Raw genomic sequence first — 18,125 nt, forward strand, 5'->3', positions numbered from 1 at the left:
TCTCTCTCTCTCTCTCTCTCTCTCTCTCTCTCTCTCTCTCTCTCTCTCTCTCTCTCTCTCTCTCTCTCTCTCTCTCTCTCTGCCTCCCGATCTTTTTCTTGCATCGGTGGACTACCCCAATTAAAGACTTCGCGAAGATCGCAGTTTGAAGTATTCATTAAGATCGGTATAGTCGAGGCGGCCTTCTCCATCGAAGTTCATCGCGAGAATTGGCCGGGGCCGCCGATCGCCGCGTCGTTAAGAAAATTATATTGCCCATTGGCGATTCAGCAGAGCATCGTTTCCCTTCCGCCCCTTCGTCCTCCTCTTTCTCTTCGTTTCTTCGCACTTATTCTTTCTCCTCCCCGCAAACGACACCGATAATTAACAATCGAAACCGGCACGACGTGGCGGCGCGCCGCGACGTCGCGCGTAGAAGTTGCATTTGATCGGCCCGAACAGTGCAGAGTTTCCGGTAGAGTCCCCCGCGCAATATAACGATCGCGCTAACGAAGTCGATTGTTATAGCGCCGGTGGTTTATCTTTTTTCCATCAACACTCTATAAAAGACGCCGCCGCGCCCGCGCCGCTTTGATACCGAAGAATTCATGGTCTGCTCATTAAACGTTACTTTCAAAATAAAATTTCACAAGGTAGTTATGCTAATGAAGTTAATTGTAATCACAGTAAACAATTACGTTTTTATCTTCCCCTTCCAATCTCTTCTATGTTTTTTTATATAAACAGGAGCACACAAAGTTACTAGCGGATTCCACTTTGACGACAGTATTGACAAAGTTAATTACACAAAGTTAATAATTAAATAGCAATTATTTATCTCTTTTGTATAATTCTTCCGTATTTTTACTGTTAAACAATAAATAATTAGCATTCGATGAGACGACGGCGTGTGACTGACACCGCCATCATGAACTCACATTTGACGAGGAAACATTGTTAGCGAAGTTTAGACAGTCGCGATTACGTTAGTTAATTATGGCAACAGTAAACGCTATTAAAAGAATGCGGAAGATTATGGGTTATGCGACGATAAAAATACAGCGCAATAAATTCCGGTGGAACGTGCGCAAAATATATCCCGACGGGAATGATGCTTTGTGAATACTTCGTTGAATACTTCGCGCTTCACGCACTAATCGACACGCGAACTATTAACGAATGAGCCTTCGCGGAAGCAAAATTGAAAGTTTAACACAAATCAGGAACTAAATTAAATTAAGAGCGCTAATCTTAATTTAATAGAATAGAATTAATAAAATAGAAGAAAGAGAGATTTCTGACTTTATTCTAAAAATAATTTAAAAAAAATTAGAATTATATACGCGCAGTTTTTGAACACATTTTGAATATTAATTGTGCTTTACTTTCGCCGAATAATTGAAATCATTAAAATATAATATATTAATCTTATCAATAATCATGCATTAAGATAAATTAGGTTTGAATAAACTGAAGGCACGAATGTGCAAGGATAAAGTAAATCCATAATTCGTAAGTGTTACTTTCCACGTGAAGTCACACACGTACAATATATCTTACGACTTATGAATTTACCATGGCTCTCGCACACACGTTATCCTTCCGTTATCACATTTTGTTATTTCTACTTGATGTTTGTTAGCGCCAGGCATACATTCATCCGCGGCATCAATAGGAATTAATTTCGCCGCCTTCGCGCGCTATCGATGCCGGAAACGGGAAGCCTCGTCGTTACTTCGCACGCGGCTTGCGCCGACGAGGAGCTCCCGCGAGGAGTGAAGTGACGCGCCGCGCTCCTCTCTTGCGGCGCGGCGGCGGCGGCGCGAATGCAGCCGTGTGCCATCGGGAAGATTGATCGTCGGTGCTTCGGGATAAGAACCTGTTTTCGATAATGTCGGAAGATACGTTTCTAGTGCGCCATAGATGCGCGCGCGCATCCGGACTTAGTGAGTTGCGCGCGGCGCAAAACTCTTTTATAGGCCATTACTTCGGAACTTTATTGCTGGCCGCCAGTCAGAGCTCGGGGGCTATCTCTACGTCATTCCTCTCTCCTCGTCCACCACCGTCCCACCTCGCCCTCTCTCGCAACCCGCCTCCACCCCGTCAACGACTCTCCGTAATCATTTCGAGGCCGTTTGCTTGTAATGACGTGTGTATACACGCCGGTGAAAAATATAATCAGCAATAAAGCGCCCCGTTCGTCGCGGCCGGAGCTCCGTTGGGGAAGTTACATGGTAAAAGTCAATGGATGTTGTCGACTCTTGTACTAGCTCGACTCGTGGCGTTATCGCATTTGGCCAATTAAAAGGTTTTAACCCCTCCCGTTATACCTACATCGTGAATTTACGTTATTTTCATTTCCGATACGTGAACACATATACGCAGTTTTAAAGTCGCAGAGTGTTGTTGCAGATATCGAGGAGGGAGGGAGGGGGGGGGGTACAGTTTAAGTCCGATAACGTGATCAAGACACCTTTTCCTCCGCGTGCTCTTCATAAATCGAGATAACTTTAACATTAATTTTTCCAAAAACCCCTAATGTAATCCGGGAAGAAAGCCGCAACGGACGATCGCGATCAATGAAATCGTATTTTCCACTAGTGAAAGAACTCGTCGGGGAGAGGAGGGGAGGGGGGAACTCGTCTCGTTTGTTTTAGGATACGGTAAGTATTTCTTCGGGCAGATGACCCAAATACAATGTTATCGATCCGCCGTTGTTGACTGCCGAATTAGCATCGTGCCAAGTCAAGTCCCACGGCCGGTGGCACGGCGTGCCTCATAAATCGTCGAGCGTGACGATGAGATTCAAGTGGGCGCGGACTCAGGGACGCTCGGACTCGCATAACTAATTACACGCGAGCGAGAGAACCCGCAAAACCTGGGACAAGCCCCGGATGAATCATCGACGACGACGGCCGCGATCGATGCGATTCTTAAGAAGGCGACAAAGCGTTGCGGGAACCAGTTTATTTAGCGACGCGCTATCGAGTGTCGAATCGGCCATCGAAATTAAAATCGATCTCCACTCGGACAGCGGCGCGTACAATGTAGCGCGTTGATTAATCGAAGCGATTATTCCGCCTGATTGCGATGCGCGGGTCGATGCCATAAGCGCCAAACAACAACGATCGGGACTTGTTCAGGAATAATGATTGTGTTTGTGCGATGCTAATATTCTACCCTGTCATTAATCCTTCCAAACTGAAATATTAATTTCTACTACGTTCTCCAAATGTTTTTTAATCGAATAATGCTTTTCCAATGCGTCTTTGACGCGCGCGAACACGAAACGTTCGATGTAATCGGGGAAAAAAGAACTTTGTATGTGTTAATAAAATTATTAAGTTTTTTATATTAAAAATCTACAATAACATAATATAGAAAGATTTTATAAATATAATATATAGGATTATATAACGCAGTGTTAGTTGAAACAAGTATTACCATACCATTGATATAATAATATTGACGGTGATACAAGTACTTGTAAGATAATCTCGCTTGTACAACGCGTCCTCATCCTACGTACCTCGTCAGGATGATTCTCCCCGCATCGGGCGTCGCACCTGGCCACTCTAATGGAGTCGTACTCCTCGACGTGTCGCGTCCACGATGCCAAACACCCTGGTAGCAGCAACCACCACCACGGCCACCATTCTACGCAGACATCGTCTTATTAACTCTTCCGCACCCAGCGGGCGAAATTTTATCGGGCTTATTCTTTTTTTTTCCTTTATTTGTAATACGCAAACGTGTGACTTTGTTATAATCAATATACATTCCGGGTGGCTCGCGTCCAAGTAGTGATCTTTAAGCCGGATAAAAAGTCTATACAAAAACGCTCCCGTTGAAATTCGTTATGCAATAATAATATACGTTTAACTTTCGCACGAGACATACAACTTTTTTTCCATTAAATAGTAAGACACCAAACAAATCTCAAATAATTGGATACTTAACGGCCCTTTGCACTTTCCCCCGTGCCGTTCGCACATCTCGCCTCTCGCTATCGGCGATTACCTCCCACGACGGTAATTCCGAGGAAGCGCGATACGTATGTATGCCGTTAGTATACAACCCGCTGGGTATAGCCCCGAGCGCCATTTAGTCCGTCTTAGGAATTCGTCCTTTTTTTTTACTTGCGGCGCACCGGGCGAACGAGCCGACCGCGCGACCGCCCGCTCCCGAAGAGATTGTTTCTTCATTTTAGCCAAAGTACGATTCATGCGGTCGCAAAGTAAGTACTCGTTCGCTCGCTCGCTCGCTCAATCGCTTACGATTGCGGGACATACGCTACTTGCACGCGCCTCTTCGGAATTCCGATTGGAGCTTGTCGACAAGAAGGCAGCAGGCGATCGCGATCTGCTTTTTCGCCGTACGCGTAAATGCGGAGACCGGAATGACACGACGGAGATCACGCGAGAGCCAACGGGGAATAAAGTGAAAGATGCATCGGGCATCGGTCATGTCTGTGCGGATAAGCGGAAAAGCGGATAAGGAATAAAGACTGTGAGTCTCGAGACTCTTGCATGAATATCACTGAACGGACATAAGAAAAATCCATGAAAAGAGATGAGAAGAATATTAAATAATTATTTAATTTATTATTATCATAGTAATAGTTTTGTTATTTAAATTAATATTAAGAATAGTTATATTAATTACTTTATTATTGCTCCATTAATTATTATTATAATACTATTATAATGGAGAGATTAATGAGAAGAGGATTAATATTTCATCTTTCATATTTAAATGAGTTTCAATTCCTACTCTATACTTATAACATAATTCGTAATTTGTTATCTCTTATTTTAAGAGGTTTTTTTTCCAAATTTGTCGATAAATAATTAACACCGTGATCTTAATACATACGTCGGACTCGACATGTTACGTCATCGATCGTCAAAAAGAACCGCGTCTATCGGTGACTTCAATGCCCGGCTCTCAACGAGAAGGACGTGCTCGTCCTCCCGATTATAAAAGAAAACGAGCGGAGAAAGGAAAGGGTCGCCCCCGGTTACCAGCGACAATCGAACGGAAACATAACGACTTCTTAATTTTTTGCCTGCTGTCAATTCGCGCGTTTAATGGCCTGATCCTGGCCCGTTAATTAACGCGGATCTCTCGAAGCGCTTACGCTTAACTCCAGCATGAACGATACTCCTAACAGTCCCAACTTATCATAATTAATTCTCATTAGATTGCCTTGACTTGATAAGAGAAAAATTTATTATTGTAATATTATCTGCAAAAGCTAAAACTCAACAAACAAAAGCTAAGATTGATTCAACGCTAATTTTTTGGTCAACGAGGAAAGGATTATTATTAATTTTATTAAAAAATTTTTTTAATCCGAGAAGAATGATTAGAGCAAAAACCTATAACTCGCATACTCAATCCTTAATACTGGATTTACTTTTTAGCAATAATTCAATCGGGAATTTTCCTTAACGTTCTCCTTACTCATTATGCTTATCTCAATGCTTTTCGCGAGAAAGTGCGTCATGCATTTCAGAATACATATATCATTTGATTTCCGGGGAAGGGAAAGGAGTACTTAGTCTTATTGCTTTTTGCAAATATTGCGCATTAGCGTAGTAAATGAATTAATAATAAAGTTAAACGTTATATACAAAATTATTATTATTATTGAAAGAAATATATGTTTTTAATTACTGGACATATGTTTTTATTATTTATAATTAGAAGAAACAGTATAAGAATCTATGTATATTTACCTACAAAAAAATGTGCATTTTGATAAAAGTTTACGGTTTTTAAGATTTTTATGAATACGATTAATATTCTTTAAGATTTTTAAAAATACGATTTTATTAAATTATTATACAACGTATGTTCTATATTTATTACTACATGATATTCTAAATAAATTTTTTTTAGTTAGAAAAGTTAGATCGCAGGTTAAATTAATAATTTTACAATAAAAAAAAATAAAAACATTTTATGACAAGTTTAATCCGCAATTTAACTTTTTAATCGTTACCTTTCAATTTTTTTGCAATAAATGGAATACTTCTCAAAGCTATATATTATCGAGAATCTTTGAATTAAAACGGTACTTCTTCAAGACCAGCGTCTGCAAGTGGTTCTTGTCAATCCACTTTAACTTTTTGCGAATACGCGAAATGTCTTATATGTCTCACATCATGGTACATTTTTATTTTTTAAATTCTTCCTTTATATCTTGGAACAAAAATTTGTATGTGGCTTTTATTTGTTTTTTTTTTTTCAATGGCTTGTAACTTGGAAACTATATGGCTAACAAGGAGAGTTACCCAGGTGACCCCTCCAATTTTGATGAGCTTTTGATATGTTATTCTCCAGACAAAACCAAGAATTAAGCTACCGCAAATTCGTGCCCGATCGCACTTTTAAGGGGTGAAACACCCCTTAGAAAAAAATCGGTTTTTTTATTTCAATGCGAATATCGTCGAAACTAGGAGAGATAGAAAAAAATGTTCCGAATAAAAGTTGAATGGCTTTAAGAGTACTTTATAATTATAATTTAAAATAATTTTTTTATTGTTAATTTTTTTGTTTACTCCCACCATCAACAATAAAAAATTATTTTAAATTATAATTATAAAGTACTCTTAAAGCCATTCAACTTTTATTCGGAACATTTTTTTCTATCTCTCCTAGTTTCGACGATATTCGCATTGAAATGAAAAAACCGATTTTTTTCTAAGGGGTGTTTCACCCCTTAAAAGTGCGATCGGGCACGAATTTGCGGTAGCTTAATTTTTGGTTTTGTCTAGAGAATAACATATCAAAAGCTCATCGAAATCGGAGGCGGACACCTGGGTAACTCTCCTTGTAAGTTCTTTAACGTTACAATTAAGAAAATTAAAATAAAATATTTTAAAAAATTGTTTAAAAAATTAACTCCAAATAGGTCGATGATAGTCTTAATGCTTAATGCACTTGATTGGATGTAGTTTTTTAAAATGAAGTTATAGCAAGATATATAAATCAAATTAATAATAGAGTATACAAATTGATTGACATTTCTATTTCTAGCCTTCATTGAGTGGTAAAACGTTACTGTAAATATACATCACACATAGTCTTCATTTTACACCCCCATGTCCCCCATACGTACTTTTGAGGGTGGTCGGTAGCTGCCTCCGCCTTATCCTCGCGGCTGTAGCGGACGTCGGATTACCGGCGTGCGGCATCGAATTGCCGATGGTCTTCCGGGAGCAGCCTAGCTCTCGACTCGTGATTTTCCTATCTCGCGGATCTCCTCCCCTCGAATGAACAATCGAGGATGATCACCTCCTCGGAAGACCGGAAGGGATGCTCAGAGCGCGCTTTTCGGTACGCACCGCGTAATGACGCTCGCCCTTATTAGAGGAGACGCGAACGGTGGTGCATGGCGCCAGCCCGCTCGCTCTCGCTAACGCGATAACAGCTACGCGGTGCCGTATACGATTCCTCGCCCTCTCGGGGGTGTATTTATATCTCCCGATGTATCCTGCCGCGACCAGCCACGGTAACAATCCGCCGGTGAACAAGACTAAATCCGTAAGACCGAACCGAAGCGTTCGAACTGGGATCAGGCTTACTTTCCTGTGCAGTCCGATCCTCCTTCTCTCCTGCTCTCGCCCTCCTGGCGCACTCTTCTCCTACTCTACACGCCGGGGCCCACACCACTTCGTTTCCACCACTCTCCACCGCCACCGCCACCCATCGCAATGACCGAATCATTAACTTCAGGAAGGGTCCTGGCTCGCGCTCGAAGCAAGGAGCACACGTGCAGGGAACGCGTTCGCTGAACCGACGCGACGATAACTTCCTTCCTATTCCTTTCTTTCTTTCTTTCTTTCTTTCTTTTGCGCGGCCCTGTCGCATTCGGAGACACGGTAGCGCTCTTTGACCCCCTTTTTCGAGGGAAGAGGGTTCCTTCTTTAATCTCCCAACCGTGCTCGTTTCTTATAACTTTACATATGTTAATTGTGGAAAAAGAATTCTATGCTCTTTTATCTTAAACATTTTTTTTTTTAATATATTTATATATATATAAGTTTTTATTTATATTATTTATTTTAATAGTGTAAATAATTTTTTGTACCAGGTTTATACTGAAAGTTTTAAAAAATATATTCGAAGGAATTGAGTTATTTTTTTAGCACACGGCTCTTACTATCGCAAGTATCTATATACGAATTTTAATGTGTATTAAATATTAAGTATATACATTAATTTTATTTCTATTTTATATTTTATACGTGCAAAAATGGTATCGATGTTTCGTATTGTTTGTATATATATGAATGGGCCGTATATTCACATTAATCCATAACTCGATCGCTGTTTACATCTTACGTGACCTATACTAGAAACATTCTTCAAAAATGAAGTTGAACACCGCTCGTGTAACTATGCCGGTCAAAACAACTTAGCGTGAGATTCTTTTTCCAAAGGGTAACTATTTAGGCGTGAGAAAGTTATACCAATCAACTTCCCTTGGCAAACTTCTAATTTTGATTGACAAAGAGAATGAGCTATTAGTATTTCCAAAAGGAAATTGGACAATAAAATTACAAATAATTTTTATTTATTTAAAAAAATTAAACTTACTGTAATAACAAAAAAACATGAAAATTTGTAACTATAAAAATAAATTAATAGATAATTTAAATTAATCATATTAATCTGATCACGTTTAATGATTTTTTATTTAATTTTTAGTGTACATATTTTTCTTATATAATGTAATTAATTATATATATATATATATATATATATATAATATTTATATTACATATAATATACATATAAATATGTATATATGAAGAAATAATTAATAGAGCACACTTTATTTCAATAAACTGCATCGAGACATATGCAAAATAAAAGAAGGTATCGCGCAAAGGAAAAGGTCCTCTTAAAGGATCTTTCTATCTTGACTTTGGGTTCTCGGTGGTGCAACGAATCCTCTCTCGACATGGAGTCCGCGCTGCGCATACAAGTTACCGGCGACCTGTGTGGCATGAGAACGGGGCCCGCTCTTCCCACATAATAAACGACTTCGAAGAACGGTAGTGGCATTGACCTGAATCTATTAGGGCTCTTCGGTTTGGCGGTATTATAACCGCCCGTGAATCAATCCCTTACTTAGCAGCATTCTCCGACCACACGAAAGCCCGACTCGTTACTGTCCGGTTAGGACCGGGGTACCGCCGTCACTTTTCGCGGCAAGAACTTCTCTCGAGCTCCCTCGTATCCCCCGAGGGATGTGCCGACAATACATACTCCGATGTCATCGCAGCATCCGCGTCTTATGTTAGTATCGATGACTGCTTTTATGCTATATTGAAAGCTTATCTTCAATCTTAGCTCGATAATTCAAGAGATAATTTCAAATGAAAAAAAAAAGGTAGAAACGAGAAATGTTATTTTCTTAATTGGATTACCTCTAATTTCGGAATATCTGATGCATTATTAATATTATTATAATATATAATGCTTTGTTTTTTAATCTATTTATTTATTTGCTGCTTGGAGTTGAGGAGGGAGAGGGAGGGAGAAAATAATAGCACATCATTCTTTAGAAATTTTCTTTATCTGATCCTATAAAAAATGTATATTTTTTCGTTAAATTATTGTATCTTTATTAATAAACAAAAACTGATAGAAGTTAGTAAAGTAAGAAGTTAGTTTTTGATTGCAACGTCATCACAGTCTGTAGAAGCTGATTGTACTATAATTATTTGTAATTATTTTATTTATGTTGAGTAATCGCATATAGGTGTGCTGATTTAAATGAATCTTTCAATGCACATATTTCCATTAATTTTGTTTTTGGCAATTTTTTGTCTCGGTATATCTCACAGAAATTTCTTCTAGTATCTTCAATATCTGTAGAAAAAGGATTGGAAAATTAAATCTTAACAGTTTACAAATATATTACGTATTCTTTTTTAACTGACAACATTAAAGGCCGCATAATGAATGGATCGAATTTTATCTCATATTCCTTTTCTCTTTGTTTGTCATTTAAATAAAATTGATATTAACTATAATACACATTAGATTAAGTTAATTATCAATTAAGAAAACAGTATACAAAAACGTGCAGATTTTAAATGCGAGAACCGAATGATTCCATAGTGAAACGTTTTCTCTGTGCAAAGCCCGTTTCACTTTTTGAGACTCGACAGTCACCTCATTTTTCTCCTTTTTATACCGTGCGACATTGGTCTGGACTCTATTAATAACCATCCCGATCACGGCGTCGTACTTCTCACTCTTGCCTTTCAGTTGTAGTAGCTGAAGAGAAAAAAAAGAAGGCGACCGTTATATAATGATTCGACACTTTTAACATCAGAACAAAATATATATATATAGATATTCAGAGGAAGTTATCGTTCACTTTTCGATTCTTATTAAGTTTCACTACTCGCGCAATTTTCTTACCCATTCCACATCCTCTTCTTGATGAATGCGTCTTGAGAAGGCATCCAATACATCGGTCAAGGTAACATTTGCGCTGGAAGTACAGCAATGAAAATGTCGTAGCGAGTGTCAGACAATAGTAGTCGGACAGATCATACAAAAGATAATCAATATTCATTTAATTTTTTAATAATTATTTCTTCAACAATTGAAAATTGAACAATCGTCTTATTGTCAATTGTCAATTTCATTTAACTTACTAATTATTACTTCCGTCTGTTGCGTTTGCGTTAAACTTATTCCAATGTTGAGTTATGAACTGTATTGCAACGTGATATCCATATGGATTCAACGCAATGGACTCCAGAGCTGTGTTTACGTATTTAGACTCTATATTCTGTTGTGAATATATTATATACAGATATCTGGAAGCAATTATTTATAACATGCAATAAAGAAATTGTGATATATATATATATATATATAGTTAAATAATTATAATTCTCAAAATAATATTGAAATTGACATTTAATGCTGCACGTGTCTACTAAGAATTGATATGCAAGTTTATTTCATGACGATGCCGGAACGTATCTCACCTTTCCAGCAGACTCGCGTCAGCATGACATCCCAATGCGAAGGCGAGGCTTTCCTTATCATGTACCCCTGATTCGTTGTATCTTTCCAGGAGTGCCAGCCATTGTTTCTCCGTAGCGACTCTCATGACTGTGCAGTACGCCCAGTTACGAAATCCTTGTGGTAAACTAGTTTAACATATTTTTTTCTTTTATCACAGCAGCAGTTTTAAGCACAATGTTTTAAAGGATGAACGGCTATCGCTGGATACGTACGAGACCGACGACTCGTTTCGAAGCATTTCTCGAACGTAGTCGAGGACCGTCGTCAAGCACGCTTGATAGTTCACCGAACATGCCGCTTTCATTAAGTTAATTTCAAAGTCTGTCCACAGCGAGGGATCCTTATGAATCACCGTCGGTGCTATCTTGCTGTACACCTTATCTATAAACTTGCATATGACGAACTGGAAGAAGTCGGTTGCATTGATTTTTCGTTTAGATAAAAGAATGGAGAAAAATTAGCGGTATCAGTCTTAAGATCTAAATGTAAAATTATTTATAGCCTACTTCCCGTTCAATACACGCTATTAGGAATCTATAAATGCAAAAAAAAGCTATGACAATCCACAGGTAATATTATAGAAAAATGTAAACTAAAGTGATCTTTTCGGATATAGTTTAGGAACTACAACTGTTCTTCTTTTTTTTTTTAAATTGTCTTTAAACCTCGCATCTCTTGAGAAAGAAAAACTGCCTGCCGCTACCGTATCGAGATAATACCGTATATCACTCTCCCAGTTTCAGAGGATTCCATTTCGTCTTTAAAAACATCAAAGTGTTTTTCGTGAAATTGCGACGAGGAAGGTAAAGTAACTAAGGCAGCGATATTTATCGCAACATTATAAAGATCTGCGGTTGATTCGCACAAGAAGTAAGAGTAAGTAATTCCATTTATCCAGAATTTACGAGCAATAAACCGGGTGGATTAAAACGCAGAGATACGCCGCCAACATATTTATTTAATTTGGCACGTTAGGTTTACGGACGTGGAACGCCTGAAGAAACCGCGGCTGAGGCCCGCCTCTCTCGGGACTCGCGGTGGAGGCCTCTCCTCTCTCTCGTATATTTTTGCAATAATGGCTTCTGTGAAAAGGGAACTGTTACGGCAACACTGGTCGGCGCGAGTGCTTAATTAAATGTTACGTGCCTCGTATTTCGGTGCAAATAATGATTGAGTCCTCCGACCTAATTGAGAACGTCGAATCGTAACGACGGCCGATGGGCCGATGATCACTTATATATCTGTCCCAGGGATAATCATATGCTTTATAATGCCATACTTAAGCCTTAACTGCGCGTAATAACGACATAAGCCAGAACTGCGTAGCGGACGATTTAGATCGCGCGACGCGACGTCGATTATATCTCGCATATTTTATCGCGCCGCGGCCGTATAAATTAATAATAAAAGAAAATGTGCTCGCCTTTGCAATCTCGCGCAAATCTACTTGGGCCACAAGGACGAGTGAGGTTAACGGAATTGCAACTAGAGAACGTAGAGAGAAATTTAAAGAATTCGCCGTTTTATGATCGTCTAACGAATCGTAAAAATGGTTGATTATAATTAGAAAAATTATACTTCATATCGTTTGAATATTGTGTGTAAACGCATAGCCTCGACTATTAATATTATTTTTACCTCGAACAAGCTCGAGTTCCAAAGTTGATCCTGGATGTTGGTCAATAAACTCAACACGGGTGTCCATAATATCTCCTCACTTTCCATTTCCATTTTCTCAAGAATATTCCACATGATTCTCTTATCAAGCAGTCCGGCGTTAGCCATCGCCACCGAGTCGGTCAGCACCTGCGTTTTAGTTATTTCCGGCAAAGCTCGGAAAGACTCTGTCAACAATTTCCAGTTCTCCGCATCATAGTTGACACGATACAACGCTGCAAATAACAGGACGATTATAGAGATAAACCGTTAAGTTTAGTATAAATAGTCTTGTGGATAAGCGGCGACGATATTCGAAAAAAAAAAATACTCTAGTTAATACATTATTAATCTTTCGCTCGACATTATAATAAACAACAAGCTATTCTTGATAGCTTCTAATATCGGCAATGTGTGATAGCAATATTGCGACTTTTGGACACCGTATATGTGAAGCAAATTCTTTATGAATTTATGAAGTGGCTCGGGTTTGTTCTCAAATTGTTCGACACTATAGTTATTGTCGGTAAAAATATTACTTGGTAAATTATCTCTTTAATTGATCGGCGTACGTTACGTCAGTGATATTACCCGTTTGATTGATATTGAACAGAATCCACTGGTTGTTGGAAGTCGCCCGGCTCAAAGCAATGTCGTTAATTTTCATGCGTTTCTTGACCATCCATGCCTTCGGCAGGGTATTACTAAATTGCTGTTCATTTTCGGTTGTCCACGTCAACGGGATGTGCCATAACTCTTCGCTCGTACTATTTAGGCCATAATGATAAAATCGGTCCTGAAAACACAAACATCGCATAATCGACGCAATTTTTATCGACCTGCGCCATAGACATTTCATAATTATATCTTACTCCTTTATTTAATTTACCTCATAATGGCTTTATTATGGCATTAACGGAGATTATAAATTGCGATTTATTTATAGAGGATATCTAATGTTTTACATACTCCCTCTCATCAATTTTTATACGAAAAAATTATAATTTTACAACACGAATAAACATACAAAGTATGTAAGAAGACATTGGAATTGAAAGAAATTGTCAATTACACAGTCACAGCAGTCAAAATTATCGATGTGTTTAGCAATTATATTCATAATAATTTTCTAACTAAAAAAATTAATTTTTTAATATACATGTATACCTCATTTGTTGTAAAATAATATTTGTATTGACACATTTTTTTTTTTAATACAAGCTTCATTAATTGGAAAAATTGAAATGCCACGGTTAAATATGGAACTCATCAAATTTATGCTTAAAAAAAATTGATTCCAGATTAATCGAAGGATGCGAAAGAAATCGAGGCATTCTGAATAATTTATTCGTAAAGTAAAACCACATAAAAAACCTTCCTTTTTTTCCTCTCGTTAACAGAATAACGATGATTAATATCGTCGTAAATGCATTCCATCGATAAATAATTTGTCGTCGACGGAACAAGATGAAGAAACGCGCCTGGAGATCGATCTGCGATAAACATTGGCGCACCTGCGTAAGCTCGATCGCACCGGTTTCGCGGTTCTGTTGGACGTGCAGGACAGGGAGGCCGGCCTGATACGTCCAAGTTCGCATAACGTCCTTCATGCGGAGCCCCGAGGAAGCCGGTAGCCCGTTCGCTCCATCGATCTCCACCTGAAAAGCGCTCCAGAGATCCTCCTGATCGGCGTTGCGATAGTGGTACATGCGCATGTAGTGGCGCACAGACGAGAAGAAGATCCGCTCGCCCAGAAAATGATAGATCATGTGCGTCACGCAATTACCCTTGATGTACGAAATTACCCTTGACGTCGAATCGAAGATGCCGGTGAGCCCGTTCAGTTTTCCGAGATCAATGTGCAACGGGTGTGCCGCTTCGCCGGCGTCAGTGTCAAACACGCGGTGACACTCGATCAGGAAATGGGCCTGCACGTCCCAAGATGCAGGCTCAAGCTGGAAGATTAAGCGAGTTAATCACGGCCCGTCTGATAAATCCAACACCGTGTGTGATTGTGTAACGATAAATTTAATATTCTTATAAAATTAATAAAATACGATAAAATCATGATGTCGGAGAAAATTATCAATTAATTATTAAAAAAATTATTATAATGAAAATATCATCTATCGATTTTCTTTTTAATTTCCTACAGCTTTGCAAAATTTTATATAGTTTTTGTGTAAAACTAAATATTTATAATATTAATATATTAATAAAATCCAATTTTTCCTTAAAAAAAATAATTTTCTATTTAAGATATTGCTCGAAGACTTAATATAAGTTTAAATGACAAAATTGTTACGTGAAGATTATTGGTAAATTTCAAACTAACGCGATTTCAGAATTTTATTTATCGATTTTACCGCATTTAACGCTAGAAATCCGAAAAATTCGGAGAATCCTTCTTTCAGCCATACTTCGTCCCACCATTTTGGCGTTATCAAATTGCCGAACCATTGATGGGCGATTTCGTGTGCCACGATAATAGACAATTCCCTTTTGGATCTATTGTCAGTAATATTATCTTTCCTTATAAAGATAAAGTCTTCTCTAAAAATTCCAATATAACTAATTAGTGTTATCCTAATCTAATCTAAATATAAAAGTCTGTTAATTAGTTTGCTGTACTGAGGAAAACAATGTTCTAAAGGAATTGTAATCAGAAATTGTCGAGAAAAAAACTCGAAATCATACTTGAAGAAGATAATTCTACTTGTTGCACGTAATATCTTTCTACAAAAAGGTTGCACTGTTGTCAGAAAAATAATTATCGAATTTACCGGAGCGTTATGAGGCCCCAGTTTTCCATCGCGGCATAGGCTAAGTTAGGAATCACGATCACGTCCAGTTTGTCTAATTCGTAAAAAAATCTAGTAAGGTTCTGTATCACACGGAGAACCTTCGACGTCAGGTCGCCAACGTATCTCGTATCGTTCGCGATCTCTTTCCTGAAATAGATCGTATGCGACGGTCGATCGGCGACGGCGACGTCGTAACTCGAAAAATCAGTGACCATAAAGGCGACCACGTAAGTGGCCATCGGGAAAGTTCTCTCGTAATGGTCCCAAACGTATCCCGGCATGCCGCGTCTGAAGAAAAGGAAGATCTGGATTAAACTCGGATTGTTCTCTAATTAAAAAACGTTTTATATACACGACTATAAGAACATCGCGGCGGTCAGGCGGATGCGATTAGCGATGCGTATGTGTATGTTACAATTGCAATTCAATCGCTTTCTTTTACATTTCCTCGGTGAAATTGCGCTTTGAGTTCGAGTGCGATCGCATGTCAGACTTTCGACCGATCGAGATGCGAAACGGCGCTTTGATCCACGGCTCGTCGAAGCACGGATAAGCCGTCCGAGCGTAATCCGGGGAGAAGTTCGACACCGCTATCCATCTGGAAAGAGACGTTCGCTTTCGCAGCATGTGGATGTGCAACGCGAGTTACGTTAATTACATTAATTACGTTAATTGCGTTAATTACATTTATCATCGAAGCCAATATATAATTAAATTAAATTGAACATTACACTTTTGCCACCAAATCTTTGATCACCAAATCAAGTAATACCTGGTTTCGTTCGTATCACGGTCGACGTGCGCGCTCCTGAAAAGTCCCGTCGGATTTTCGTGCAACGGGATCGTATATTTTATATGCAAAATGTAAACCTCCTTCGCTATCAATACATGCAGAAGGAACACGTCGATGAAGTCCTCCTCGTCCTTTACGACGTACATGTTCGTTAACTTCGGCGCGTTCGGCGAGCGGTATTCCCTCACGCTAATGTCTTGTATGAGGAGCTTACGAGCGTGAAGTCGTATGTGCTTAGTCGGTAATTTGGAAGAAAACTGAATCTCCACGTCGCCGATCATCGTGAAATTCTTTTCTTCTAATATGGGCAATATTTTCAAACTGTAGCGAGGAGAGAGAAAAAACTTGGTAACATAACATTAAGAAAGAAATGATAGAAGTCGACATTTTTTTGTATTATTTTATTTGCTTCGAATTTTATTTTATTTGCTCTAATTTCTGGCTGTTACACTGCAGTGCCTAGTTTCTAATATTAATTCTAGCCGTAGTCTGACAAGTGAGGCAAGTGAGATTAAGTGCTGCAAATATTTTAGCTTAAGTCTGTAACGTCAATCATCGATGATAGATACGTGGCGTGGACGGAGAAGTCGACGTCAGTCATTAACTAACCACAGTGACAAACTTGTCAATATAATAAATTATCTCGACTTTAAATATAAGATAAAAAGAGAAAACACACACATTAATTCAAACGTCATGTATATTGAAGTATTAAAATAGCGCTTCCTTTTTTTACCACGCTAGTTTTAATATTAGAAAAATTTTCTAAAATTTAAGAAAGCAGTCAAAGATCGCAATAAAATCGAATAAAAAAAAAATTTTTTTTTAAATCGTTTGCGGCGTTTCAGTGATCAATGATCGAAAAGATCATCGAAGATATATTGATCGTCGTGCTTACGTGTATTCTAACGGTAAAACCTGATCGGACAGCCTCTCCAAATGGGCCATTTTACGAGACTTCCCACCGGTCGACCCCCTATGTCTACCATCCCGCCGATTTTCCATGCTCGAACTGACGAACCAGTAAATAATCATCAATCCGACGCAGATGAGTATCATCACCGCGACTCGCGTTCTCACGTGCGATCCACGATGCCTAACGTAAGCCGGAATTTCTGAAGCATATTTCCATTATTCACAAAATTTCATTTATATTTGTTCAATGAAGTAAGGGTAGAATAAGAGTAACATCAAAGATCATAGCGATCAGCTTTCAATTTCATATCTCAAATGATATATCTGTTACTCTAACTTCGATTAGAATTAATGAATTAATGTGATACGCCTTTGATTTATCCGTATTAGCTTTATTTTTGCGAAAATAAAAATAAAAATTCTGCGATTCTTTTAATAATACCGTGCACAAATTGTCAACCGATTATTTAACCGATTAATTAACTCTACTGAAATATCTTAAATCACTTAAATGTTCGTTTCTCGTGTCGCACGTCACACAGATGCACATCTACAGATTACGTCTTTCAACAAAGTTCCTCTTTCCACGGAATTTCTCCTGCCTTTACCTTGCATTGGATTGTCCTCCATAGCTCGTCGGCGAAGGGGTTGCTACGCTCCCGCAGGATCTAGCGATCGTACGAACATCACCACGACTAACTTAGCGGCTACTGCGTCCGAAAAGCAGAAAACGCGTCAAGGGCCTCGCGATTCGGCCAGACACGCCCGCCAAAAATACACCGGCAGACACTTGTACACCATTTCCCTCGTCTGTACTTTACACCGACGTTTAGCGTCGATCGCCATTCGCCTGGAAACTTTTTCGCGGACCGTCGTGACGAGTGCGTGTCTCTCGTTATGCAACGCGTCGTCAA

General features: G+C 38.8%; 2 protein-coding genes across 3 annotated transcripts in view; both read right to left on the minus strand.

The window, feature by feature from the left end:
• The window catches only part of LOC105462529 (anosmin-1), a 17,366-nt gene extending 9,855 nt beyond the window's left edge, over nt 1-7,511 (minus strand). Inside the window, exons 1-2 of the mRNA XM_011709183.1 lie at nt 7,106-7,511; nt 3,509-3,636 (exon numbers count right to left, since the gene is read on the minus strand). Of these exons, the coding sequence (XP_011707485.1) occupies nt 3,509-3,636; nt 7,106-7,181 (204 nt within the window). The 5' untranslated portion in view covers nt 7,182-7,511. The remainder of the gene's footprint in view (nt 1-3,508; nt 3,637-7,105) is intronic.
• A 2,055-nt stretch (nt 7,512-9,566) lies between these two features.
• Nucleotides 9,567-18,125, minus strand: LOC105462530 (thyrotropin-releasing hormone-degrading ectoenzyme-like). Of its 2 annotated transcripts, XM_011709184.1 has the most exons (15): nt 17,820-18,125; nt 17,195-17,411; nt 16,276-16,617; nt 15,946-16,101; nt 15,483-15,791; nt 15,066-15,252; nt 14,214-14,654; nt 13,291-13,495; nt 12,682-12,935; nt 11,256-11,446; nt 11,004-11,168; nt 10,665-10,829; nt 10,426-10,498; nt 10,174-10,278; nt 9,567-9,867 (listed from the first exon to the last, which is right to left on the minus strand). In XM_011709184.1, exons 1-15 carry the CDS (start codon nt 17,839-17,841, stop codon nt 9,799-9,801), a joined length of 2,901 nt encoding a protein of 966 aa, XP_011707486.1. In that variant the 5' UTR covers nt 17,842-18,125; the 3' UTR covers nt 9,567-9,798. The 2 variants fall into 2 exon arrangements, with proteins under 2 accessions (XP_011707486.1, XP_011707487.1); XM_011709185.1 differs by lacking the exon at nt 15,946-16,101.

This window comes from Wasmannia auropunctata, unplaced genomic scaffold (genome assembly GCF_000956235.1).
Source record: "Wasmannia auropunctata unplaced genomic scaffold, wasmannia.A_1.0 LD336097.1, whole genome shotgun sequence".
Classification (NCBI taxonomy): Eukaryota; Metazoa; Arthropoda; class Insecta; order Hymenoptera; family Formicidae; genus Wasmannia; species Wasmannia auropunctata.